The 24,196-nt window shown below is 42.3% G+C and overlaps 1 protein-coding gene across 1 annotated transcript in view; it reads left to right on the top strand.

Annotated features, from left to right (window-relative positions):
* The window catches only part of SYNE2 (spectrin repeat containing nuclear envelope protein 2), a 1,750,628-nt gene that overhangs the window by 1,469,332 nt on the left and 257,100 nt on the right, over positions 1 to 24,196 (top strand). Inside the window, exons 127-128 of the mRNA XM_086937933.1 lie at positions 757 to 961; positions 12,664 to 12,837. Of these exons, the coding sequence (XP_086794059.1) occupies positions 757 to 961; positions 12,664 to 12,837 (379 nt within the window). The remainder of the gene's footprint in view (positions 1 to 756; positions 962 to 12,663; positions 12,838 to 24,196) is intronic.

Here is a 24,196-nt window from a genome sequence, read left to right as displayed (position 1 = left end):
ACCTTCTCAATTTCTCCTTCTACATCTTATCCGAGTGCAGTAAGTTGTCCTCACATTTGTCAATAAAACATTTATAGAGACTTTCAATCAGTTAATCATTCAGTCAGTTAGACCAGTGTTTTTGCTTAGCATGAACAATATGGTGGTATAATTATAGAGTTTCAATCGTTGTTCTATTTTGATTGTTACACCGTAGAATGAAACAATGAAAACGATTTACAGAAGCAATGTGTGCTTTAATTTTCTGATTATCTGGCAACTAAGTACCAAAGCTCCTTTCCAGTTATGAAGCGGAACAATAACTGTATTTGAGAGAAGATTTTAAACCGATGTGTGTGATAGATAATATTGATGAAATCATTGCAATAAATGCACCTGGAAGTCTTTGAAAATGTTCAGAGGTACTTGTAAAATTGAATATTATTTCATTTTCTAAACACTTTGTTATTTGTGGCAGTGTCCAAAAACACTTTAAAGTCACAACTTGAGTATGGAGAACTCTGAAAAAGGATGTGGTCCTGGCTTTAAATTATGTGGTTTGCAGATTTACTCCTATTCCAAATTTAAAAACCTGGCATGTTGTTAGGGCTCAACTAAGTGGCCAAAAGTCATTAGGATGCCTGGTTTCGGTGGCCAGAAAAGTAGACCATGTTACAACAGCCTTAAAGAGTTTATCTGAATTTCAATTTTGTGTTTTTGCTTATAAGAATGTGTTCAGACACCACTTCTTACTATTTGTTTTGTAACTCTTTTCAGATGGACATCAGTGAATCACGACCTCACGGACCAGCTGCAGTCAGCACAGGCTCTGTTGCCACTTTGCGAGTCTTATGTGAATCTATGCACAGAGGCATCAGTGGCCATTGAGCTACTAGAAGACGAGTACAGTCGTCTCCACAGTGCCAACATACCAGAAGATAAAGAGGTGGACGTCCTGCAGAAGAGAATGCAAGATCTAAATGTAGGTGGACTTTTATATGTATAGTTCCATATTCACAACATATTGCCCCCATTAGCTGGCCCTTTAGCTGCTGTTTGAGAAACATGTTTCACTAGAACTCATGAAGTTTGTAATGTTTGTGTGCTGTCTGAATTATGTACTTGCTTATGTACTAATCGGTGAAAGGACTTTAAAAAAAAAAAAAAGAATTATCCTCAGAGCCATGGTTTTACGATTGTGTTCATCATAACATATACTAAAATATTTCTGATGGTGAGTCACATTATATTTATATAAAAATGGGAAACTGCAATACCTTAAAGAAGATCTGTTATGATTTTCCTAATACAATTGAGTTCTACTTCAAAACCCATGTGTAGTGAGAAAACTATATTGTAAGTCATTTTAATAAAATTTGCAAAGTATGTATGGCTTCCAGTGGTGGATTCTCAGATTTCAAATTTTGTATTATCACTGCAGTTACATTACACTAGTGAAAAACAAATTTGTTTTTCCCTTTTTGTAAAGTCATGTGTGAACTTGGCTGCCTCCCTGGTCTTTTCCTCTCCTCACCTGGTTGAGATCCTAGAGAAGTGGTGCTAGCACAGGAGGTGATCTATCATCCCTGTCCATGCCCACTGTCTTTTCTTGAGGGCAATCCTGGACACGAGGATTGTTGAGACAAAGTGATCCATGAAGAGGTCATGATCCAAAATTGATGAAATAGGGTACATCACCGGTTTGTAGCTCTCCAGGATACACTAATTAAGTAATAGTAACTAATAACCTACTTTAAATGAATTTGTGAACATATATGTGCCTTTTCTCATTCATCAGTTCCTCCAATTTCACTCTCCCATTTGGTCTTTTGTTTAATATTGCCCAGTAGATGATTATTTTTTGACATGGCATAGGCAGCAAATAGCACTTGAGAAATCTTGCTCCTCTGCATGTACTCCACACATTCTCAAGAGATTTCTTTCCTTATATTACATGGACAATTCATAGAAAAAATCTGGCACAATAGGGGAGGCCTGTTGCTAGGTTTGTCCGTGCAGTACAGGAGAGAACAGGGAGGAAGTGGCAGATTTCATTGCCTTCTCTTTGGAATATGTGGCAGAGATTAATGTCTATTGTACCTCAGGGTAAATGCAATTCCCTGCAGAGAGAACACTAATTTTTTGACCTTGCCATTTCCATGTTAGCATGGGAAGTGCAAAAGGAAAGATGTCACTGTGCGGCTTATTAGATGTCCATGCTCTGCACCCCTTCCCAAATATGTAACCACAATTTACTCACCATCTCATAGGAAAGATCCCAAGACACTAATCAGATGACTAGCACAACAACTTGTTGACATTTACTAAATCTACTACTGAAATGAACACATCAGTACTAAATAATCATTATATCACAATAAATCATGCATAATTAAATATTGTATCAACTAACCACTAGCAAGGTAAGTGTTACAGATTGAACACAATAATTGGGTTAGTTAGGTGATGTAATTGTCTAAATAGTAATGATATTCATGACAATGTAGGGGTTGGTGATGTATTGGAAGCAATATGGTTGCAAGTTGGCATCATTCTGTCGATTTTTTCCACTTGCATTACTCACTCTATTAATTACACCTAACTCCTGTTAACTTAAAACATCACCAATTGAAAATGGGAGTCATTGCTTCGTTTTCCTGGAGCAAAAGAAAAACCCAACAGCCAACTGATCTTCAGAAATAATGAATAACCCCTGAATTAATCACTACCTTTAGGCTAGGGAGTAGCTTGCTACCCACTATAAAGTGCTTCAAAGCCTTGTCGGGTAGTGCAATACATTAATAGTCATACAACCTAATAAGGATATGGAATGCTCCACTCACACAAGATGTAGATGGTGATTATGGTTTAATATGATTTAATATTATTCTGTGCAGTGAGATATAACTAGGTTACTCTTTTCTACCCATTCACAGTGAATTGGCATAATGCTGCATTCTCTACTTCCCCATGTACTCTATCAATTGGTTTCTTCATTTATAAAGAGGAACCTAGCCTCTGGATTCGATCAGTCAGTCAGCAAGTGCATGTCATGCAAGAACGAGCTCTCTGAAGTCTGGGACATGGCGAGTAAATTGGCTTAAGGCCTTAAGCAAATCCCTCTGGCACACTGGAAATAGACCCGCAGCGGGTCTGATTACTTAATGAGGTCGTGAAAGGTCAGCAAGGTACTTCCCAAGCTTGATTTCAATGCACATTTGATCTAATTTACTAATTTGTAAACTAGTTAGTTTTGCTAAAATATGGCTTTCTTGTCCCTGTAATTAATTCTGCCTTCTAACATGCATCAAGCTCACCTTTTATCAAGGTAAGCTGGTTTTTATAGATTATCCTTAGTTATCATGCAGCTAAAACAGCTGTTGCGATCCTGCTCAGAATTAAAGGCTGCTTCTAGGAACATGAGTGACACTTAGGCTCAAGGTCTCTCGTTTACAGTGAAGTGGTAAGTATAGATATCCCACATCTGCATATTTATATGTGTTGCATACATTCCACAAGTAGTAATTTCAGATGCGGGATTGCACAAGCAGAAAATGACCTTGATTGAGCCTTGACAATTACTTGAAAATTACTGTGATACCATGAAAGATTGCCACCTTCAAAAAGCTGGCAGTTGCTGGTTGCATTAATTGGAATTGCAACTGAAATGCACAACATATTTTGCTCACAAACCCATAATCAGTTTGTAATACAGCTTGGTATGAAGTGCCACTGTGACATGTAGATGATTAGAGCTGTGTATTTCACCATCTGCAGCCTGCAGTATTAGCACTTGCTTCGTCCGATACTTTATTGCATGTTTGCACTGTGAGGGTGACCATCTCCATGTTCAAATGTTGTGCTGTGTATCCCAAATGCAATGATGGTCTTTTAAGGGCTATTACCATTTATGTTTACAAAAACTCTACATCAGTACAAAAAAGCAAATCCTGGTGCGTTTTGTCCACATGCGCACAAAAACAATATTGAAAATATCCAGGATTCCTTTATATATCTGACACAATTGCATTTAGTATTCAGATCTTATATGAATGTAGCAAGCCATCATATGGCTCACTTTGGAACTTTTCACAACCTTCCATTTTCCATTTCCCCTCTAACACGTCGAGAACAAGACGTCTTTCTCAGACTGACTTTATATTGCATTGTGTGTAATATCATTGTAGCTGTGTGTGTTATGTACAAAGGGTAACTTTATCATGGTACTGAATGAAAATGTGGTTGTCTTCCAAGGGGATTGTATTTTCCAGCTTCACAGGATTAAATGCCAAGTCTTTTTTCCAGAGTATGTTGTCACAGATTCACCAGGCCCAACTGCTGCTTGCTCTTTATTTCTGTTTTGGCACAAAGAAGGTGTTGTGGTGTTAAGGGCGGGCAGCATTGTATATTATCACCAAAGTTTGATTCTGGATTGATGGCCTAGAGACATATTCAGCTGAATGCCTGTTGTAGAGAGTCTTGACCTTGATCTGTACACTCATGTAGCTGAGATCCATAGAGGAAACACCTTAACGAGAAAACAAAATCAAAATCATTACAGTTAAGGAGCAACCTGCGAATTGATATGAAACAAGTTATGGCAATCAAGCGTCTATAACATCATTACATTAGTTACTGTGACATGATTCTAAAGTGGTAAGGTACAAGCTTGAACTGAGAATTTGGGCTGTACAAAATCCGTTATCTGAGGAGGCAGTGTGATAATGCATCCCTTGGATGTCTATGCTAATGCCATTGGCAAGTATTGCTACTATTGTTAAAAAGAACTTGGTTGCTAAATGTTTTAACTTTAGGCAAGCCCTGCTATATACTGGTCTGATTTGTAACTGTGTTATTGGTAATATGTGATAAGAAGGCTTTCTGTGTAGAAACAATTAGCAGGTTATTAATGAGACAGTCATTAATTTTAACACATCTTTCTACATATGGCTTTGATTTTAAAGATCAAATACGCTTAGATACAGAATCATATAGCAAAGTGTTCAACATGTGATTGTGTTTCTGTGCCCTGCCCGTGCAGCTTTTTAAGTGTTTGGTATAGAGCAGACCTAGTTGCAAGAAGCAGCAATGAACATTATATTGAAGACTATCAGGAACAACTCAAACACACAATTCTGGAAGTACAACCCTAGTGTGGAGACTGATTTGTACTGAATTTCATTAAAATGTAATAGGAACAATACACTGGGTAAGGTGATGTATTGAATATTTTTTTTATGTAGAGTCACAGTCTGTTGCACAGAGAGATGGTGATTTGCTCAGACGATGTTTTGGTCAAGATATATAAAAACAGGGATTAGGTGGCAGGTGCTCGAGTTACAAAGCCAGTAACTTATCAACATCTATTGTAATTGTAGAGGGCATGTGAGTAATAGCGATGTATAGTTAGAAGACTATGGTACCAGGTGAAGACTTTCATCAGCCGTGGACAGAATTAGAGTCTCTGTCACTTCTCCTGCCGATTCCGTTGGTATAGTTTATGCTGGTTACATCCCAACTGCCTTCCGCGGGTGGTGTCATCACGTGCTGCATAGGGTGTTGGAAGTGAGTTCTTGGAGACCACTCTAGAAAAGCCTCTGACCGTCAGGAGCAGGTGAACACCAGTTGGAACTCCTGAGACTTGGTGGTGGCCAAATGAAGTTTAGATACTTCTAGTAGAAAATGACAGCAACTGTCTCATTCTGTTTAAAGAAATGGTACCATGTGTCAGATATGGAACTCACCAACCTATAAGTAACAATGGAAAGGTTTGAGATGGTTCTTTCTGGTCAGCGCTCTCCCTGTTGTATTCATTGGATTTTGCTGCCACATTGTAAGGCAGAAGTGACCACTTGGGAAGGCTTAGCAAATGTATTGTGCAACACAGGACTAGAGTTGAAGTTCTGTTGGTGGTTCAACAGTGGAAAAAGTGGGAGTAATTTGCCAGGTTGCTTTATTAAATGGAAAAGCTGTTTACATGGTACACAGCTTCAGAAAGGATCTTCTGGTCCTATTTCTTTACCTGTATATTCTTTCCTGAGATAATCGTTTTTGGTTCTAGACAATACTTACATATTTTGTAGTAGTTTAAGCTGACATTTGACATATATGTTTATGACACCCAGTTCCTCCACCATTTGCAAGGAAGGGATCTGGGTTCAGCCAACCACTTCCCCTCAGCATGTAAACTAGTGCATGAATGGTTGAAACCAGCTTATTCCAAATCAGTTTTTCTACAGGGATATTAAGCTGTGGCCCGTGGACCTGAATTCCATTCCACAGTAGTCTTGGTTTACTCATTGATTTTAATGTTTGCTTGAATCAGCAAGCATCTGCTGTTTCTAATACCTATTTCCCTTATCATAAAATAGTCTTTTAAAGAAAGTGAAGCTATTTCTTCCCAGCAAGTAAACTCACAACTGCTGTTCAAGCTCTGGTATTCTCACATCTGTAGAGGATGATAGCACACAGCTCCTTGGCCTCCCAGACTCTACAGTGGTACTCTTTAAGGGCATCATACATACTGTAGCATGTCTCATCCAGGGTCTGAACAAATATGATCGCATCATCCCCATCCAGATGGAACGCCATTGGCTTCCTTTGCTGGCCTGTATACGATATACAAAATCAGCTGCATTATTTACAAAGGCATCACAACCAGCGCTCCTTTTATCTTGTAGACAAACTTATCATGACTGGTAATTCTCAGCACACCCGCAACCAGGACACCATAATAATTCAGACTAGGAAGTGTAAACATGAAAATATAAGGCAGCAGGGGGTTTTCTATCCATGCACCCATGATCTGAAACACCATCCTCATGTCCATCAGGACAGCCCTACAGCTTTTCCAATTTAGAATATAGTTGAAGATGCACATCTTTAAAGAACACTAGATTACCTCTCCTGTCACTTCTCTGACCTTTGATGTTGTACAGCTCTCCTCTGCCATTTCGCTCGGTTTGTTCTTTAGAAATACCAGACAAACTTAGATCTGTATCTGAGACAATATTTATAGATGTTTATAAAGACCATCTCATGTATTTAAAAAATATCATCTATATTAAGATAAAGCGCATTAAAATCAGTCTACTTCAAACTAAAAAATAGTCATAAATATACCATCTGTAAGGATGCCCTGATATTGTATATATAAATTCTTAATATGTAACTTCTCTGAAAGGTTGTCTTATGGTTTGCTTTCAAGATTAAGGTTTTTGCATTTTTTTGCAGATTGCAAAAAAGCTATTTTTATCAAACTCGCAGGTTTAATTTTACTCAGTTATTTTCTTTTGGTTTAATTAAAATATCATTATCGCAAGACATTCGACTAGTCTAAACATTAATTTGTGGTCCTTGCCCTTGAAGCATTTATTTAGGGTTTCTTCAATGGACGAATACCAATACAGTTAAAGACCAGTCACAGTAGTCTTTTGCATTGAATTGTTTACCATTTCCTTCCAGATTGTAGCTTTAAGGGATCTGACTGCAGAGGAACGCAGGCAATTGCAGTATTTCATGAATTGCCAATTCAAAATATGACCCATATTTAGATGCTAAAACCAAGTCTCAGTTGACTAACTGGACAGGAATTTAGAAGGCTGTATATGAAACATACAATGAGACTCAGTACTTCTGGGCCGACGTGTAGTTTTACACCAAAAGTGAATGTGCCATATGTCACTGCTGGAATTAGTTTGGTCTTGAAGATTTGAAAAATTGTAGCTGCTCCTGGGCTATGTAGTTACGTTACAGCCTCCTTATTTGAAATTGGAGTTAAAGCGCTTTGAGATTCTGGGCTTTAAGATGGTAAAAGTGATCCAAAGTTGGATTTAGCCAGACTTCCAGGTACTGATATCTGGGGGTTTGTTTAATAATGTTTATTACTATATTCTGCGGTTAATGTTTGCACATTTTTCCGAATACTACTATCTTTGTTTTCTCAACATTCAACTTAAGGTTGTTAGCATGATTATAAGCGTGTAGGGCCTGAAGGGAACATTGAAGTCCTATCAGGTACAATCCAATAGTACTGTGTCATCCGCGCTTTGAATAATAGGTTTATAAAAGCGACCCAGTATAGGGGAAATACTAGTTATTAACATATTAGCTCTGTGAAATTGAAGAGTAAGGGGCCTGAACACATCCCATATAGATATGCATACATGTGTTACAGAGGATTTGTATCTTCGCTCAGGGGATAATGACTGTGAAAGCATTTGTGCAATTATCAAATAGCTTCATAATCCTTGTAAAATTAGGTCTTTCATCACAGATCTCTGCAAGACAGACAGGGATATAACTGGCTGTTTTGCTGCTTGCAGTACACTAAATTACCCCTAAATGTGTTTACCAAAGTTGGGGGAATTTTCTAAATAGAGCTGAGAAAGAGATGGTTTAAAGTCAACCCTCATCTAAATAGCCCTTGAGGTATATTTTTCTCAGGAGAGCCATTATGCATCTTTATGTATTCCAGCTCCCAATAAATCTGTTCCTTGCACATCTGGAAGGCTGACTTGGTATACATAAACCTGGTGCTTACTGGTACAAAATCGTAACTGATTTGTGAATAAAGTATAGGACAAATTTCGGTAAATTCAGATCCACAGCTCTTTATCCCAGGTTGATAATAATCAATAAATGTATTTTCCATTCCCGCTATTACATTTTCCACTCCTGGGTTGTTTACCATATCTTATTGGACTTAAAGTGATAGCATTTCCAGCATAGTGATCAACTGTAAAGTAATTCAAAGATGTTATTATTTTTGTTTGAATTTCAATAGCATACATTACATTGAAGTATATATCTGCATCTAGTAGCATTTGATTGTACCTCATTTAGGATTAGAATGCTGTTTGCATAAGTTTGTGAAACAAAAGGGAGTTTCATAAGTAATTTTTCAATCAAAAAGTTCTTTTGTGAGTAATTTAATTCTGGCACATTAGATTTTGTGACAGTTGAATATTAAGATTGGATTAAAGAACATAAGCCTTGTAGATTGAATCATTCACATAAAAACCAGTGTACTTTAAATTTGTATCCAAAGTTTGGCCAAACCTCAAACGGCACTAGCGTTGCCTTCACTGGAGCACGTTTTTACAGATGCACCAACCACACAGACAAGCCACAAACTAGCCCTCATCTTCTCCCACATTTTCCTACCAGCTGAGCTTCCCAAGCCAGGAGAAAAGTGTGAGGATAGACGGCTAATGGCAAAACACACAAGATGATGGAGGGAATGTTGCACAATGGCAAAACATTCACCCCCAGTCACAGATTTGGGTTTAATACATCGTTATTTTGCTCACCAAGCCACCCCAGTTCAGACATGGCCGTTTGCAAATCAGTCTTGACCCTGTGCCTCATTGGAACAGTCCAGCCCGAACTGCGAAGCCATGTCTTCCCTGGACCAGAATCAAGCATCCTAGGACCGGTTTCTGGATATCAGCCGTCTTCAGCCAGGATAGCTTGACTCCAGTGCCTTAGTGAGCAAGGGACCCACGTCTGGGCCTACCCTTCCCACATAGGGTGAACAGCAAAACACACAAGATGATGGACGGAATGTTGCACAATGGCAAAACATTCACCTCCAGTCACAGATCTAGGTTTAATCCATCGTTATTTTGCTCACCAAGCCATCCCAGTTCAGACATGGCCGTTTGCAATCACACTTTCTTATCGAGTCTTCTAGCAACATACTCCTCACCTTTTGTATTGCCTCAGGCACCAGACTAGACCTGGAAGATTTTTTTGGGTGAGCAGTACTCCTATGCACTGGTAGGTGGCAGTGATCACAGTAACATTGCGGTACTTATATAGGCACCACCCAGATGTGCTGACATCAGCTCTTTTCTTTCTGTGCCAGCCAGCACTGATCCGAGAGAAGAGCTACACCTCAGTTAGTTTTTGATTGAATTCTTTTTGATGTTTTGACTATAGTCTTTCAGGTTTTACTGCCTGGGGTGTCGAGGAAGTCATTATACAAGACGGGATTCAAGCCCTGTGGAGCCTGTCCGAACCGATGTTGGTGATGGACCCGCACCTCATCTGTCTGTGGTGTTTGGAGCACGACCATGACTCAATGTCATGCTTCGATTGCCGGATGATTCACACAAAGGCTTTGAGGGAGTGGACCCTAAAGCTCATTGCGGCCCGGCATGTGACTCCACGCAAGTCAAAGTTCCGGTCGAGGAGAAGGTCCAGGGACCGGTCACGGAGCCCGAGGTCTACATCGTTCTATTCGAAGTTCTTGGTACACTCGGGTAAGTTGAGGCACACGAAAAAGAAAAAGTTGCAGTGTTATTCAACTTCTCCTCGTCCGTTGGCTGACACGATGAGGGAGCATCAGCATTCTAGGCTTCAATACCAGCAACCTGCGCCTGGGTCGACTCTGCGTCTCCCCACCTTTCCGGGACCTGGAGCAACCGCCACCCAACTGAAGGATTTCTTTGAGGCCATGCACCTCATATTTGTTGACCCGACCCCTCCAACGTGCCTTCGGGCCTCAAGTGGTCAGGGGGGGGCCCCATCTAGTTCTTTGCTGGCAGCTCCAGCTCCAGTCGGCTCTCAGGGATCCATTCCTGGATCCAGAACGGCACCGGTCAGACCTCCTGGATCTTCCCTGGCGCCGGTCCGATGCTCCCAGTGCCACCGGATTTCACCGGTGGTGTCATCCCCATTGTCATCCCCGACTTTGACCCGTAGCTGGATAGGTGTCCCCCAACGCTGTCTCCAAATGGATCAGATCTATTGGCTTTAATACAATATCTTATGCGAATGACACACATAGTTTTTCTATTACAAACAACATAGAGGAGTTGCCCTCAGGTGTAATAACTGTATAAGAGTGATTGTTAACTGGATGAATAGCCAGTTCTTAAAACTGAACTCGGATAAGACAGAGGTACTCCTCTTTGGGTCAAATTTGTCACTCTGTAACTCCTCTTGGTGGCTGTCCATGCTTTACCAACTCCAGTCGCCAAAGTAAAGTAGGAGCAGTTTTTTACTCTAAACTCACGTTCACAGACCAGATGAATCAGTTCATTTATTTCTGTTTTTATCTTTTAAAGACACTGAAAAAAGTTGTTCCTTTCATGTCATCTGATCTTCAGACAACAGTGGTTGTCTCCTTAGTGTTATCACGGATGGATTACTGCAATGCTGTATATCTGGGTATGTAGCAAGGTTTACTAAAGAAACTCCAGGGGCTGTAGTTTGCAGCAGTCCATCTTCTGAAAAACATCAGAAAATATGAATCAGCATCCAAGGGGCGGTAGGAGCTTCATTGGCTTCCTATAAAAATACAGAGTGGCTCTTAAAGCACTCTGTATTGCACACAAGGCTCTATATGTGATAGGTCCAGAGTACCGGAATAAATAAATGTTGTGGTACTCTCCTCGAAGGTGTTTACGATCAGCTACAGCCAAGACTAGGCAGGTTTCTAAGATCATTAAAACCTCTTGGCAAGAGTTTTGTTCATGGCATATCTTTGTTGTGGAATCAAATGCCACTGCTACTAAGATCCCTATCAAATTTGTTAATTTTCAGTAAGCATCTGAAAATTGGCTCTTTTCTTCTTCTTTGCAAGGTTTATGGTTCAGTTTTGTTTTACCAGTTCTGTAATGTCAGACGCTCGCACCAAGATTCCTTCGGACATTCATCACGCTATACAAATATTAATCAAGTCAATGGTTCACCAAACATTACTGTCTGGACAGTCAGTTCTGCTTAGATGGGCACTTTGCCCATTCTGTCATGCAGGACTTGGTTGAAATCAGTTTCCTGACCCTCCTCGGTGGATGGTATTGCTATCAGATGAACAAGTTACTTACCTTTGGTAACTCCTTATCTGGTAGAGATCATACCTAGCCGCAGATTCCTTACCCACCCACCCATCCTGCTCACTTTCAAAAATAAATGTCTAGGGATAGGGATGACCCCTTTCAGGGCCCTAGTTTTGACAGACCAGTGGTCAGTGTTCTTCATAGGTCCGCTAGTCCAGCATGGAAAGTCGAGAAAAAAATACTGATGTTAGCGCACCTGGTTGGTGACTGTACAGGTACTGCAACATCACTTCTGGCGCAGACGACACAGAAAACGAATGCCGAGCTGATCGACCCAACCTACGGGCATGCAGGGGTACTGCTCACGAAAAAATCTTTCTGATCCAGCCTGACACCTGGAGAAATTCAAAAGTTAAGGAATCTGCTGCTAGATATATTCTCTACGAGATTAGGTGTTACCAAAGGTAAATAACGATTTCTTCTCTGCACCCCCGACGGCAGAGAAAAGTTCTTATAGTGCAGCAAACTGCTGCATTGAGCCAGCACAACCACAGCATCTTTTAGAGTCATCTGGGCTCCTATTGGGCGTGTGTATTCATACACGCCTGCACACTACTCTTTGTCCGCTACGTCTGCTCACTCCAGCTTCAAGCTCTAACTCAAAGTCTGTCAGAGTAAAAAAGAAATATGCCATTATGTTTTGTTTGATTCTTAACAGTGCTATGGAAATGTATTTGATAATAACTTTTTATTGTTATGAAACATTGTTGTTTGTACCAATACGTCTGAATTTATCACATGAAAAAACAAACAGTAGAAATAGTTGTGCAGTGGTAGCAGTTGCATAGACAGATGCCTAAATTGTCACAGCCTTTTTTTATTTTATTTTTATTTTTAGGAACTGTGTCTTCGTCTTGAGAGTATAAGAGCAATTATTCTCCGGATTTCCGAAGTGGAAGACCAATTAGTACAACATGCAGATCCAGTCATCATCATTTCAGAAAAGTCTTCTCTTTCCCTGAGGATCTCCGATGCAGAATGGAAAATTGTAAAAGAATTGGATCAAGTGAAGGTACTCTTTGTTTTGTGTCCTATCTATTTGTACTTGGCATTTGAAATTAAAGGCAATCAATTTACTCTGTAGATTAACCTATTGTGATGATCCAGGTTTTGCAGCAGCTCCTAAGTATACTGGATAATACTTTCCTAGTAATATAAATACATTAAAGCAAGAGAAATACAATTTAATAGTCCCACTCAAAATGCAATATAGCTTCTTTCTTTCCACCTTAGACCATGATGCTTTGGGTCAGATTATGAGTGAATCGGAAAGTGGTGAAGTATTTAGAGAATCCAGTACATAGCAGGAACCTGGGGTGCGGCATATACCTGGTACAGTAAATATCCCCTATTCTGACCATTGTAAAGAACAATTGGGAATTACTGGTGGAATGGGTGCATCCTGCACCAAGTTCCACAGGTATAGGAAGACAGTGAGCGTTTGTCCCCATTGGCACGTTTGACCTGCTAAAAGTTTACTTGAGGAAAACTGAAGGGAGTGCAGTGTTTGGAGCCCAATTTATAATTCTGATCCTGGTACAAACAAGGGTTTGTGCAGGGATCAGAATTTAGCCTTAGATTCAGAATTTGGGCTTCAGGCAAGAATGAAAAGCCTACATTCTCCTATACTGGAAACAAATGCAAATATTTTAAATTGTTAAACATCCTATACTATTTATAATCCAAATCTTTGTATGCTAACCTTAACTATATGTTCTGATGGATACTTCTACTTGCAGATTCCTCACCCTTTGAATCCTTACCAGGTGCCAGAATAGATTCAGAAACTTTAAATAGGTATCCGGTGCCAATAGGTGATGCCTCTGCTCCATCTCAGCTTAAGGTTCCATCCTGGCTGAGGCATCACAGAGCCTTATAAGGCACCACCCATTGCACTGACATCATTCCTTTTTTACAATGCCCTTTGACAAGGAGTTTGAATTTCTCACCTTTGAATGTTTCTTGTCAAAAAACATTTTTTTTTTGTGGTTTACTAGAGACCTCACCACCAAAGTTGATGGCATTCAAGAAGTGCAGCCATGGATCATCAAGGCAATCAGGGAGGTTGAGCTTTTCATGACAGAGGCTTGCGGTGAACTCTGAGGGAAACAGCGTTACAGATCCCGCTCAAGGTCCCATTCTGCCTGACCTTTGTCAGACAAATCCTCGAAACAAGCCTCTTCCAACTGAACCGAGAAGTGTTCCAAGAAGAAGCACATAAATAAAACACAACACACTGAGAAGCCTAAAATTCAACTAGCGTTTAATGCAAAATAGCAAGCAGAGCAGCACAATGATGATAAATATTTGTAATTTCAACTGGCTTGGGCTCTAACTAGTAAAAGGCCACTTGGAGCATAATGCTAAAAATACATAATATTTAAACCAGTATGTGTGTGCTTGGTCTCAATGCAAGTCTATGGAACCTAATCATGTTACAGAAACGTGTCACTTTCAACAGAAATTTATCTAATGAGCAGGTAGCAGGATCTTCTACCAGAGAAAGGTCAATATGGTCTTGGTCAGGAGATATTCATAAATACAAAACTGGGGTCATTTTTCTCTTGAAATCATGCTTCAATTTGCCAGTTTTGAAAGCAAGATTGAGCTTCCTGGAAATGTGCTAATGGTCAACTTTGAATAACATGGCTTCCGGACGTTCTTGAAGAGGAGACTTTAAAGTACACTGTGTGTCTTTGACGAAGTGGTGAATCGTTATGCTCCAAACAGCTCCATGTAAAGGTTGACAGGTGACAGTATGGAACCCTGGAAGACTTTACAGGTAATAGGGATCTTTTGTGATCTGAAGGTACCCATGTGGCAAACTGATGTTGGTTGGAAAAGTAGGTGGAGAACCAGTGAATGACATTGCCGATGAATCCTATTCAAGGCTCAAGGATGCCTGTGAGGATGGTATAGTTAACTATGTTAAAGGCAGCTGAGAGGTCCAGCAATATCAGTGGGTGGGGGTCTTCTTCTTCTGTAGGCAAGAAGGCGTCTTCTTGACCTTTGATCAATGAATGCAACTTTGACCTGGTATTCTCACCTCTTGTGGGAGATGGCACATATGATTATTCCGAATCTTCATGATGTCCTTTGTGACCAATTGCAGAAGTTGTTCACAATGAAAGGAAAGCAGCTAAATACATTATCTGCTGTGACTTGAACATGGTGGATTCAGTGGCCATAGTCCAATGGTTCCTCCATCTCCATCTTCTGCCACACTTGGATGAAGCCCACCAGGTGCTCTAGAGTTGTCAAAGTGGACCTTATAGAAATGCATTTATAGCACTTGTATGTCTGGCTAGAAGGTCAATTTGCCACTGAAGAGCTTCACACAGGGACAAAGAATGGGCAGATCATTGGAACTGCCTTTCCCTTAATGCAAATTACACAACAAAACCACAACTTCAGAGATACTCCAGGAGTATGCTCTTATGGTAGTGCCAGCCCTTGCACCTTGTGCAGAAATCAAATAAGGTCATTTAGAGGCTAGAGAGAGTGTGGTGGATGCAGAAGATGTTGTGGCCAACAGAGTAATTTACCTTCTCTTCCTCCCTAATGCCGCTCCCCATAAAACCGCATTAATGCATCCATGCCGTAGCTCGCGTAGCCTGTGGTGCTGGAGAAGGGTGTCCCATCCTCTAAAACGTTGGCAGTCCATCAAGGTGGACTAAGTTCTGCAAATTCTTGGGCAGTCCTATGTCCTTGCCTTCCAGGACTTCCCCCATCCCAGCAGTCATCTCAGACAACAAGGCTGACATTCTGTAGCAGGAGGGTTTGGCTGTTTTGTGCAAAGTACTGTGGAGTTGGTTCCATAGTACACGATAGGGCAGGAATGCTATTCTCATCATTTTCTTGTTCCTCCAAAAGATAAGGGCCTTTACCCCATCCCGGACTTTTGCACTTGGATTTCCTTTGTACACAATGGGAAGTTTGAGGTGCTTTAACTGAAAAAGGTTCTCTTACCTCTGGAGCTGCAAGATTTAAGGGCTTTTCTCAAGTTGCTTGATGCATATTTCATATACCAATATCGCGGTTGTAAAAGAGGTTCCTGCACTTTGTGGTGAGTTCCACCTACTATCAATTCAGGGTCCTACCGCATGAGTTAACATCTACGCCTCAGGTCTCCATGCAGGTCATGTTGACAGGTGCAGCACATCATCTAAGGTCAGGGACCTCTGTCCGTACATACCTCGATGACTGGCTGCTGAAGATAGGCTTGCTGCACTAAGTGTCAAGCCTCCTGCAGGCCTCATCCTCCCTGCTCTTTGACTCTGGCTTTTCCATCAAATTTCTCATGTCACACCTTCACTTCACCCTTGCCCAGCATCTCCTCTTCAGCTGGACACTCTGTCACTCAGAGCCTTCCCGCCTCCCCAGCCTGTTAGGGACATTAAGGCTATGATCTTGATGTTTCAAGAAGGAACTCTAAACTCTTGCCCCGAAAGTCCTCCACACTCTACTTTTGTCTCCTGGTCAATGGTGCATGCATGCATTTCAGTGATGCCTGCATTCTGGTAAGCCCAGCATTTGGGGGTTCTCACAGATGATCTGAGGTGATGTTTGGTTATAGACAACCTCATATGTGGGAAGGTCTTCAGTCCTCCACCGGTAGTGGCCACAGTGGTGACCAGTGCCTTCTCGCTTGAATGAGGCCGCCATCTCAATGAACTGTAGATGAGGAGCTCTGCTCCGCCTGTCCTTGTGACCTTCTGCATCTCATCTGTTAAGGGCAGACTTCTTCTATTAGAGGGAGGGTCAGGCTGTGTTTCTCGATCTTCTGAGCTTCATTCCAAGTGATCGAACGGGACAAGCTAAGATCAGCCTGCAGAAGTTATGGATCTCATTTTGTTAGCTTAGTGTTCCTCTACAAGTCTGTCCATTCTAGTCCTGTTCTTTTGCATTGTCTCTGAACTTCACCTGCAAGGCTTAACTGTGGACAAAGTTAAAGGTTTATTTTTTGCTCTTTTGGCCTACCTCCATTTATTAGATGAGCCTTCACTATGCAAGTCTCTTATTTTTCTGAGATTTCTGAACGGGTTGAACCATGTCTCTTCTCCATTCATACCACAGTGGAATTTTAGTTCAATGCTAACTTTTCTAGTTTTCTTCTTCTTTTGAGCACATGCTTAGCTGCCCCTTAAGGCTGCTCCCTCTTGAAACCGTCTGTTTGATTGCCATTACCTCAGCTTTGTATGTCAGCAAGCTGCAGGTATTGTCAGGTTAGCCTCCCTTCACTTAATTTTTCCAAGACAAGCTGGTCCTTCTAGCAAAGATTTCCTCCCTTTCATGTTGGTTGATTGATCAACCTGCCAACCTTTTACCCACCGCTTCATCCCCTAAAAGAGGAAGGAATGTTATATTGTTTGAACACTTGTACAGCGCTCAGCTTTTAAATTGAAAGAACCCACAAGCTTCGAGGTGATGATCACCTTTGCCTGGCCTAGGCCTGCTTCAAAAGGGCAAGGATATTCAGAAATTCAGAAATTGCCTAGTGGATCATCTTGTGCATCAAGATACGCTATGACCTTGCCAACAAAGATCCTTCAGAAGGCATCAAAGCCCTTTCCACCAGGGCAAAGACAGTCAGCATTGTCTCAGGTGTTCCTGTGTTGGACATTAGCCAAGCTGCAGTGTGGGCTGTGGCCCACACTTTAACTAGTGACCCTGGACGCTGAAGTCCTCAGAAATTGCAATTTCATCTAATTGGTGTTGCAGGGCATCACGGTTTGATTATCTCCGCAAACCCACAGCTTGAGAGATTCTACATGGGTAGTGATTACAGAGATGAGGGACCTGCAAGTAGACGTTACTTACCTTCGGTAATGATCTGTCAGGTGAATATTCTGTCTTTCTGCAGATTCCTCACCAATCCCACTCGCCTGCCCATACTAAGGATTGGTCACACAACTGTTAATAAGGTCCTAAATTAGGGGCCCATTAAGATCGCGATGGACTTGAGTCCGTCCGCGACCATAGAGGAGGAGGGAACCTCCGCATTGCCTGCGGAGTTCCCTCCTGTCCAATTAGGATGTGACCGCCACCCTGGCGGTCACATCCTCTATTTTTACCATTGCGGCGGGTACGGCTTCAAGCTGCACCCGCCGCATACAAATGCAGGGGGGTACCATAGGTACCCCCCATATGCACCCCCCACCGTACCTTCACCCAGGGGGCCCGCAACGGGCCCCCGCAGTGAAGTTCCATATGCTTTTCCACGGCAGAAAACCCGCCACGGAAAAGCACTTTTTAAAGCCCATCCTAATATGGCTGGCGGTGTCTGAGAGACACCGCCACCATATTAGAGCTATTCCACCGCGGTTGTAAGCCAACCGCGGCGGAAAAGCTGCGGACGGAAACCAGGACCCACCAGCCATCCTAATGTTGCGGTGGGTCTTTGGTGGGTCCGCTGTGGTCTTTCCGCATCCTCCGGGCCGGCGCTGACTTCCGCCGGCCTGGAGGATGCGGAAAGACCGCAATAGTAATTGGCCCCTTTGTTTGGAATACTGCAGTTCTTTCAGTCTTGTTGGTTTCATTTCTGTGTGGATAAAAGGACATCACTGTACCAGGCTGGCACCTTTTAAATCTTTGTAAATTTACATCTGGGCTTTAAGCTGAGATGCCATCTATTGTGCAGGAGAGCCATTTCTAGTTTTCTGATTCAATTCAATTCAATTCAAAAAGTGCTTTATTCGAGTATTACTCATAAAAGCAGACAAACAAACACATAATAAAAATACAATTAAATTACAAGATCGAATATGACTTAAGCACAATACATATTAAAAAGACATTTCAAATTACATTTCATCCTGTTATATACAATCAAAGGTGCAAAGTTCATATGATAAAAAGACAAATTTAAAAATAAGCAATCCAGTATCACGGTTAAAAATCAAAAAATTGTTCATCAGATAGTCACCTCGCATGGGAACAGAGAATAGATAATCTAGCAGTCTCTGTTCAACTAAGCAGAGAGTAGTTACCCTACTAGCAATCTCTGCCTAATTACCCACGCCCACCCCAGATACTTTGCAGTCGCTATAATAATCCAGTTTAAGGAGGTAGATTTAACAATGCGTAGAGCTACCATGCTACTTTTAGTACCCAGGATACTACACATGGGAGCCAACCAAACACGTCTGGGAGCGGAATATGCATTACAGGAAAACAAGAAGTGACCCAACATTTCCTTTCCTTCCCCACAAACTGGGCAAATAGCTGGACCTCCATCTCTCCATTTTGATGTTAAGTTACTCAGAGGTAGAGAGCCAGCCCTCATTTGGAAAAATAGTTTCCTATCCATGGGTTTCGTTATGAAATCCCAATACATTTCATACATGGGAAACAGTTTAGCTTCAAGGAAAGCAGTCGTCATAAACCCATTATTACTGCCAAGTAGACTTCTGTTTTCAACCTGTTTCCAGAAAAGATTTTTTATAAACAACTTGGATGGGAAGGATGACCCGGTTGGATCGGACCACAGTTCAATTAACCCTAGTTCACTTAATGCTAATTTTAATGATCTGAACTATCTGATTTTATGAAATCGGTCTGCTTTGATGACATCAGCAAACCCTGCTGCATATTGTGACAACTCAGGGGTGGTCCAGATTCTACGCCAATATAATATCGGACGAAGTTTGCACATTGCCGAGATTTCCTTCCTGCCAAGGTCATATCTAAGAGGCAGAAGGGGGCTGCTCTGTGGGGTGCCTGTTAGTTTCCGAAGGAAGTTATTCTCTGATGTCTGTAACTCCTGGAGGTTTTCTTGCCCCCACATCTCTGCCCCATACAATGCTGACCCTATTGCCTTCGCCTCATATATGATCAAAGGAGGTTTAATTGGTTTGGTCAAAGATTTGCTATGCTCCTTGATGATGGTGCCAGCCAGTTGTTTGTGTCTTAGTACTGCAATGTTTAAATGATGGTTCCATCTATTATCATTTGAGATGTGAATCCCCAGGTAAGTAAAAGAATTTACTACTTCGAGGCAACGCCCACTCATGGTTATTTTAGATTTAAAATTTCTGCAGGGATTAAAAGCCATGAGTTTTGTTTTAGCTGCGTTTACCTCCAAGCCATGGTCACTACAAAATTTATCAAAGATTACCAGTGCTTTTTGCAGACCGCTAGGGGATTTCGATAGAATTAAGGTGTCGTCTGCGAACATTAAAATAGGAACTTTTACACCTGCGAGAGAGGGAGCATCTACAGGCTCGGCTTGCATGCGGGAAACAATTCCATTAATAAAAAGTGTAAACAATGTTGGTGCCATTGAACAGCCCTGTCGAACCCCACGCTCGACAGGAAAATCAATAGTGTCGTTACCGTAGCCACCCCATTGAATTTTAGCATAAGTGCCCTCGTGGAGTCTCATGATCAAAGTTAGAATGGTCATCGGGACCCCCAGAGCTGCCAGCACCTCCCACAATTTTGCTCTCGGCACCAGGTCGAATGCAGCCCGTAGGTCAACAAATGCTGCGTAAAGACTGCATCCACCCAGAGCCACGGTCCTCCACTGTATCAATTGAAAACGGAAGACCTGGTCCACAGTGCTGGTTGCTCTGCGAAACCCAGCCTGAAAAGGAGATAAAACATTCTGCTCCTCTGCCCAATCAAGCAAGTTGTTAATGATTACACGTCCTACAACTTTTTGAACCGTGTCAATTAAGCTGATAGGGCGGTAATTGCAAGGTTGGGCACGGTCTCCCTTTTTAAATACTGGGATAATGACAGCACCCCGCCAGGATGCCGGGATTTCAGCGCCCCTAGCAATATGATTTAGTAAGAGGCAGATGTACTTACTCCACCTGTCGGTATCATTTAGAAAGACATCCGCCGGGACTCCGTCAATACCCGGAGCTCGGCCACTGTGAACAGATTTCAGGGCAGACAGGACTTCGCTCTGCACAAAGATGTCTTCATCTGCGAACAGGTAAATTGGGCTGGAGCTGTTAACAAACTGATCCCTGGAGGAGTACTGCTCGCTGAAAAATTTAACCCATGCATCATGAGAGACGTTATTATTGGGAGCTTCTGGAGATCTATCGTGACCCCATTTGACAATATGCCAAAATAATCTAGAGTGTTTGCGATCACTTGCACATTTCAGCTTCTGCCAGTGGTCTTCGTCCCATTCTCTTTTAGCCCTAGCAATGCAGTTTTTATAGTGCTTCCTGGCAGATCGAATCTCACTCAAGTTGTTACTTTTGATTGCAGCTCCTAAATTAAATCTTGCTGCCCTACAATCTTGATTATACCACTTTGCTGATTTGTGTGGGCGGACCCTCGTGTTATGTACGGGTTTTAAGAAGAAATTTTTAACTTCGTTGAAAAGAGTCATGTGTGCTTTAGTGATGTCTTCATGTCCCTGTGAAGACCCAGCTATACTCTCCAGTGCCACAATGGCCTTGTCTGTCGCTGCTCCTATTTTTTCCAGGACCTGCTGATCTGTCTTGACACCAGACCACCTTAACCTACGCATATTATTAGATGGAATAATCGTCGGGAGCACAAGTTGGTCACAAGGGGTTGGAGCAATTTCATTAGATGTCCACCAATTATGTGAGACACATAGAGGGTCGTGGTCGCTTTCTGGCCTAGCTGTTACTACCATGTCACTGAGAGATGACCATATGGATATGCTACAAATGACATAGTCAATGCGACTTTTACTTCGCCCGTTGTTAAAGGTCATGGCGGGAACACGATCTGATTTAGTTCGACCGTTCAAGGCTCGTAGCCCGTGCTCCAGACACATAACGTTTAGGCCTAGTATGTCAGCCGTCCAGCGAGTTATCGGTGGGGTATCAAGTGAGGGGATGTCCCAAAGCTTATCTTCCTCTACTCCGAGAGGAGAATCACCAGTGATGAGAGGTTCGAAAGTGCGATTTAAATCGCCTGCAATTAGGATGTTTTTCCCTGCAGAATGTGTCTCAAGAAGATTAAAAAGACTCAAAAGAACCTCTGATTTACCTTTACTTCCACCTCTAACATAGATATTGTAAATATCTATGGAGATGGATAGATCATTAGTCAATCTGATGAGCTGGATATCTTTTTCGTCAAGCTCCACACATTTTACAACAGTTTTTAAAGACTGCCTGATCCAAATAGTAAGACCCCCCATCGGCCGCCCTTTAGGGCCCTTAGTAGCAGGAACATGAAAATTTATATACCCCAAGGCAAAGATAGGGTCGCACGCCCAAGTCTCTTGGAAGATGCAAAGGTCGTAATTATTAATAAATTCAAGCCAGTCAGCACAATCCATCTTGGAACAAAGTCCAGCCACGTTCCAGGACAAAAGATTCCCTGAATTCTATGTCTTAAGAGAACAAGGGTTTGTAATAGTCTCATGTGTCGTCCTACCCCCAGTGTCCTGATTAGTGATATTTACATTGGATGGCCCTGCTGAATCATCGAACGGATACCCCGAATACAATCTGTAATTGAGTTACTGACTGCATCAGAAGAACTTTTGTCACAGAGAGACAAGGGGATAGAGTTACAAATAGGTGGTTGTCAGTCACAAGCATTCAAGTTAGATAATGCAGAGAAACGATTTTCCAACCCCAAACCCCAGTCCACTGAAGCTACATCCTTCCTCCCCCTCTTAGTCACAATGTTCCATTTGGTTCTCAAAATACTTGAATTTGGGCCACTTCCCTTTCTTGGATAGAAGAAGTCCAGAGTCAATGGAACTATTGAGGTTGATCTCCGTTGTGGTGGTAGGATGTTGGGTAAGATATTAGGCAAAACCCCGGGGTCGGAAAAGTGTAGGACAACACACTCCCCTTTGAACTTTTTCACCCTGTCCCCAATCCACTGAACCCTTCTCGCATTAACGAGCTCTTCAGAGAGTTGCTGCTTTCCCCATGGAGAAATTACCATGTTGTTGGTCAACCATGATAGGGATTTATTTATTAGAGAAGATGTTGTTTCACGCTCACCTTGAGCCAAGGGAGGAACATTAGCAAGAACAAGAACCAATGGGGAAGCTTCAACTACAAGCTCGAAAGTCCCTTTTTCAGTGATTGGGTCATCAGCAGCAGGAGCTGGGATCGGGGCAATGTGAGCATCACCAGGGAAAATACTATTAGTTGCCATTTGAGGGTTTGATACAGGGGTAGGGATAAGTCCACTGTTAGCTGCAGTTACTGATTTACTTAGAGTTTCCTCTATCTTGGCGGAGACATTTTCCGGGAGTTTACCAATCTCACCCAAGATTTTTTCCAGTAGACCTTCTAGAGGTTAACTTATCTATTTTACTGACCAGAGGTTTAACCACACCTTTGATTTTGGTATCCATCAAAGCCAGTAGTTTATTAAATTGGGCATTTGAGAGAGTGACATAAGCCTCATTGGTCAGGTCAGGCTCCTCTTCCTCTGAATGTTTCCTCGGGAGGTTTGCTACTTTGTTCTTAGCTGACCTTAGACACTCCCGTTTCCCCGGGACTAAAATGGGAGCTGGGGGGGAGATGGAGGGTTCTTTACTAGTGGTTGTCTCTGTCAGAGCTTCGTTAACGCTAAGGTCTTCAGATCCAGCAACAGTACCACTAGGCTGTATGATAATAGTATCAGGAAATGTATCGAGTGTTGCACCATTTGAGCTACTATTAATCTGCAGGCCAAAGGGATCATCTGTCTCAATGTCGATAAAGGGAGATTGGGTGGATGAGTCTAATCCCAAAGATGTTCTCCTATCACTGTTGATTCTTTCTACAACTTGTACAAGATAGTTCTCAATGGAGTTGCTAGGAGTAGGTAACTTTTTTGGAGGCATAATTCTCTTTGCACACAGCCAAAGTTGAAAACATACAATGAAATCAGCCGGAGTGAGAGATGAGCAGAAGCGTCGTTATCAACACAACAAACCAAGAGACCAGGCCCAACCCAACCTTGGCCAACCTCGGACGGCCTCAGACGGCCCGCCCTTTGTCCGGGCTTCGTCCGGGCGTCCCGCTCGCGTCCCGCGAGACGGGGGTTGGAGCAGCTTTAAGCGCCGCCTGGCGCGTGATTGACGCAGGAAGCGTCTCAGAGGATGCTGGGAATTGTAGTTTGGTAGCAAGAACCAGCGCCGCTCTCCGCTCAACGGCCGGACCCGGAGTTGGAGCTGGGGTCTAACGGCGGGAGGCGGGAGGCGGGCGGTCTAAGCAGCAGCAAGAGTCCCTCTCTCCTCTCACAAGGGCGTCCAGAAACAGCGGTAAGCCTCAATGGATGTTCCCCCTCTCGACCGGGGTTGGAGCAGCTTTAAGCGCCGCCTGGCGCGTGATTGACGCAGGAAGCGTCTCAGAGGATGCTGGGAATTGTAGTTTGGTAGCAAGAACCAGCGCCGCTCTCCGCTCAACGGCCGGACCCGGAGTTGG

This window comes from Lissotriton vulgaris, chromosome 9, assembly GCF_964263255.1.
Source record: "Lissotriton vulgaris chromosome 9, aLisVul1.2, whole genome shotgun sequence".
Taxonomy (NCBI): domain Eukaryota; kingdom Metazoa; phylum Chordata; class Amphibia; order Caudata; family Salamandridae; genus Lissotriton; species Lissotriton vulgaris.
The sequence above is the reverse complement of the archived record's forward strand: the minus strand, read 5'-3'. Positions and strand labels throughout refer to the sequence as shown.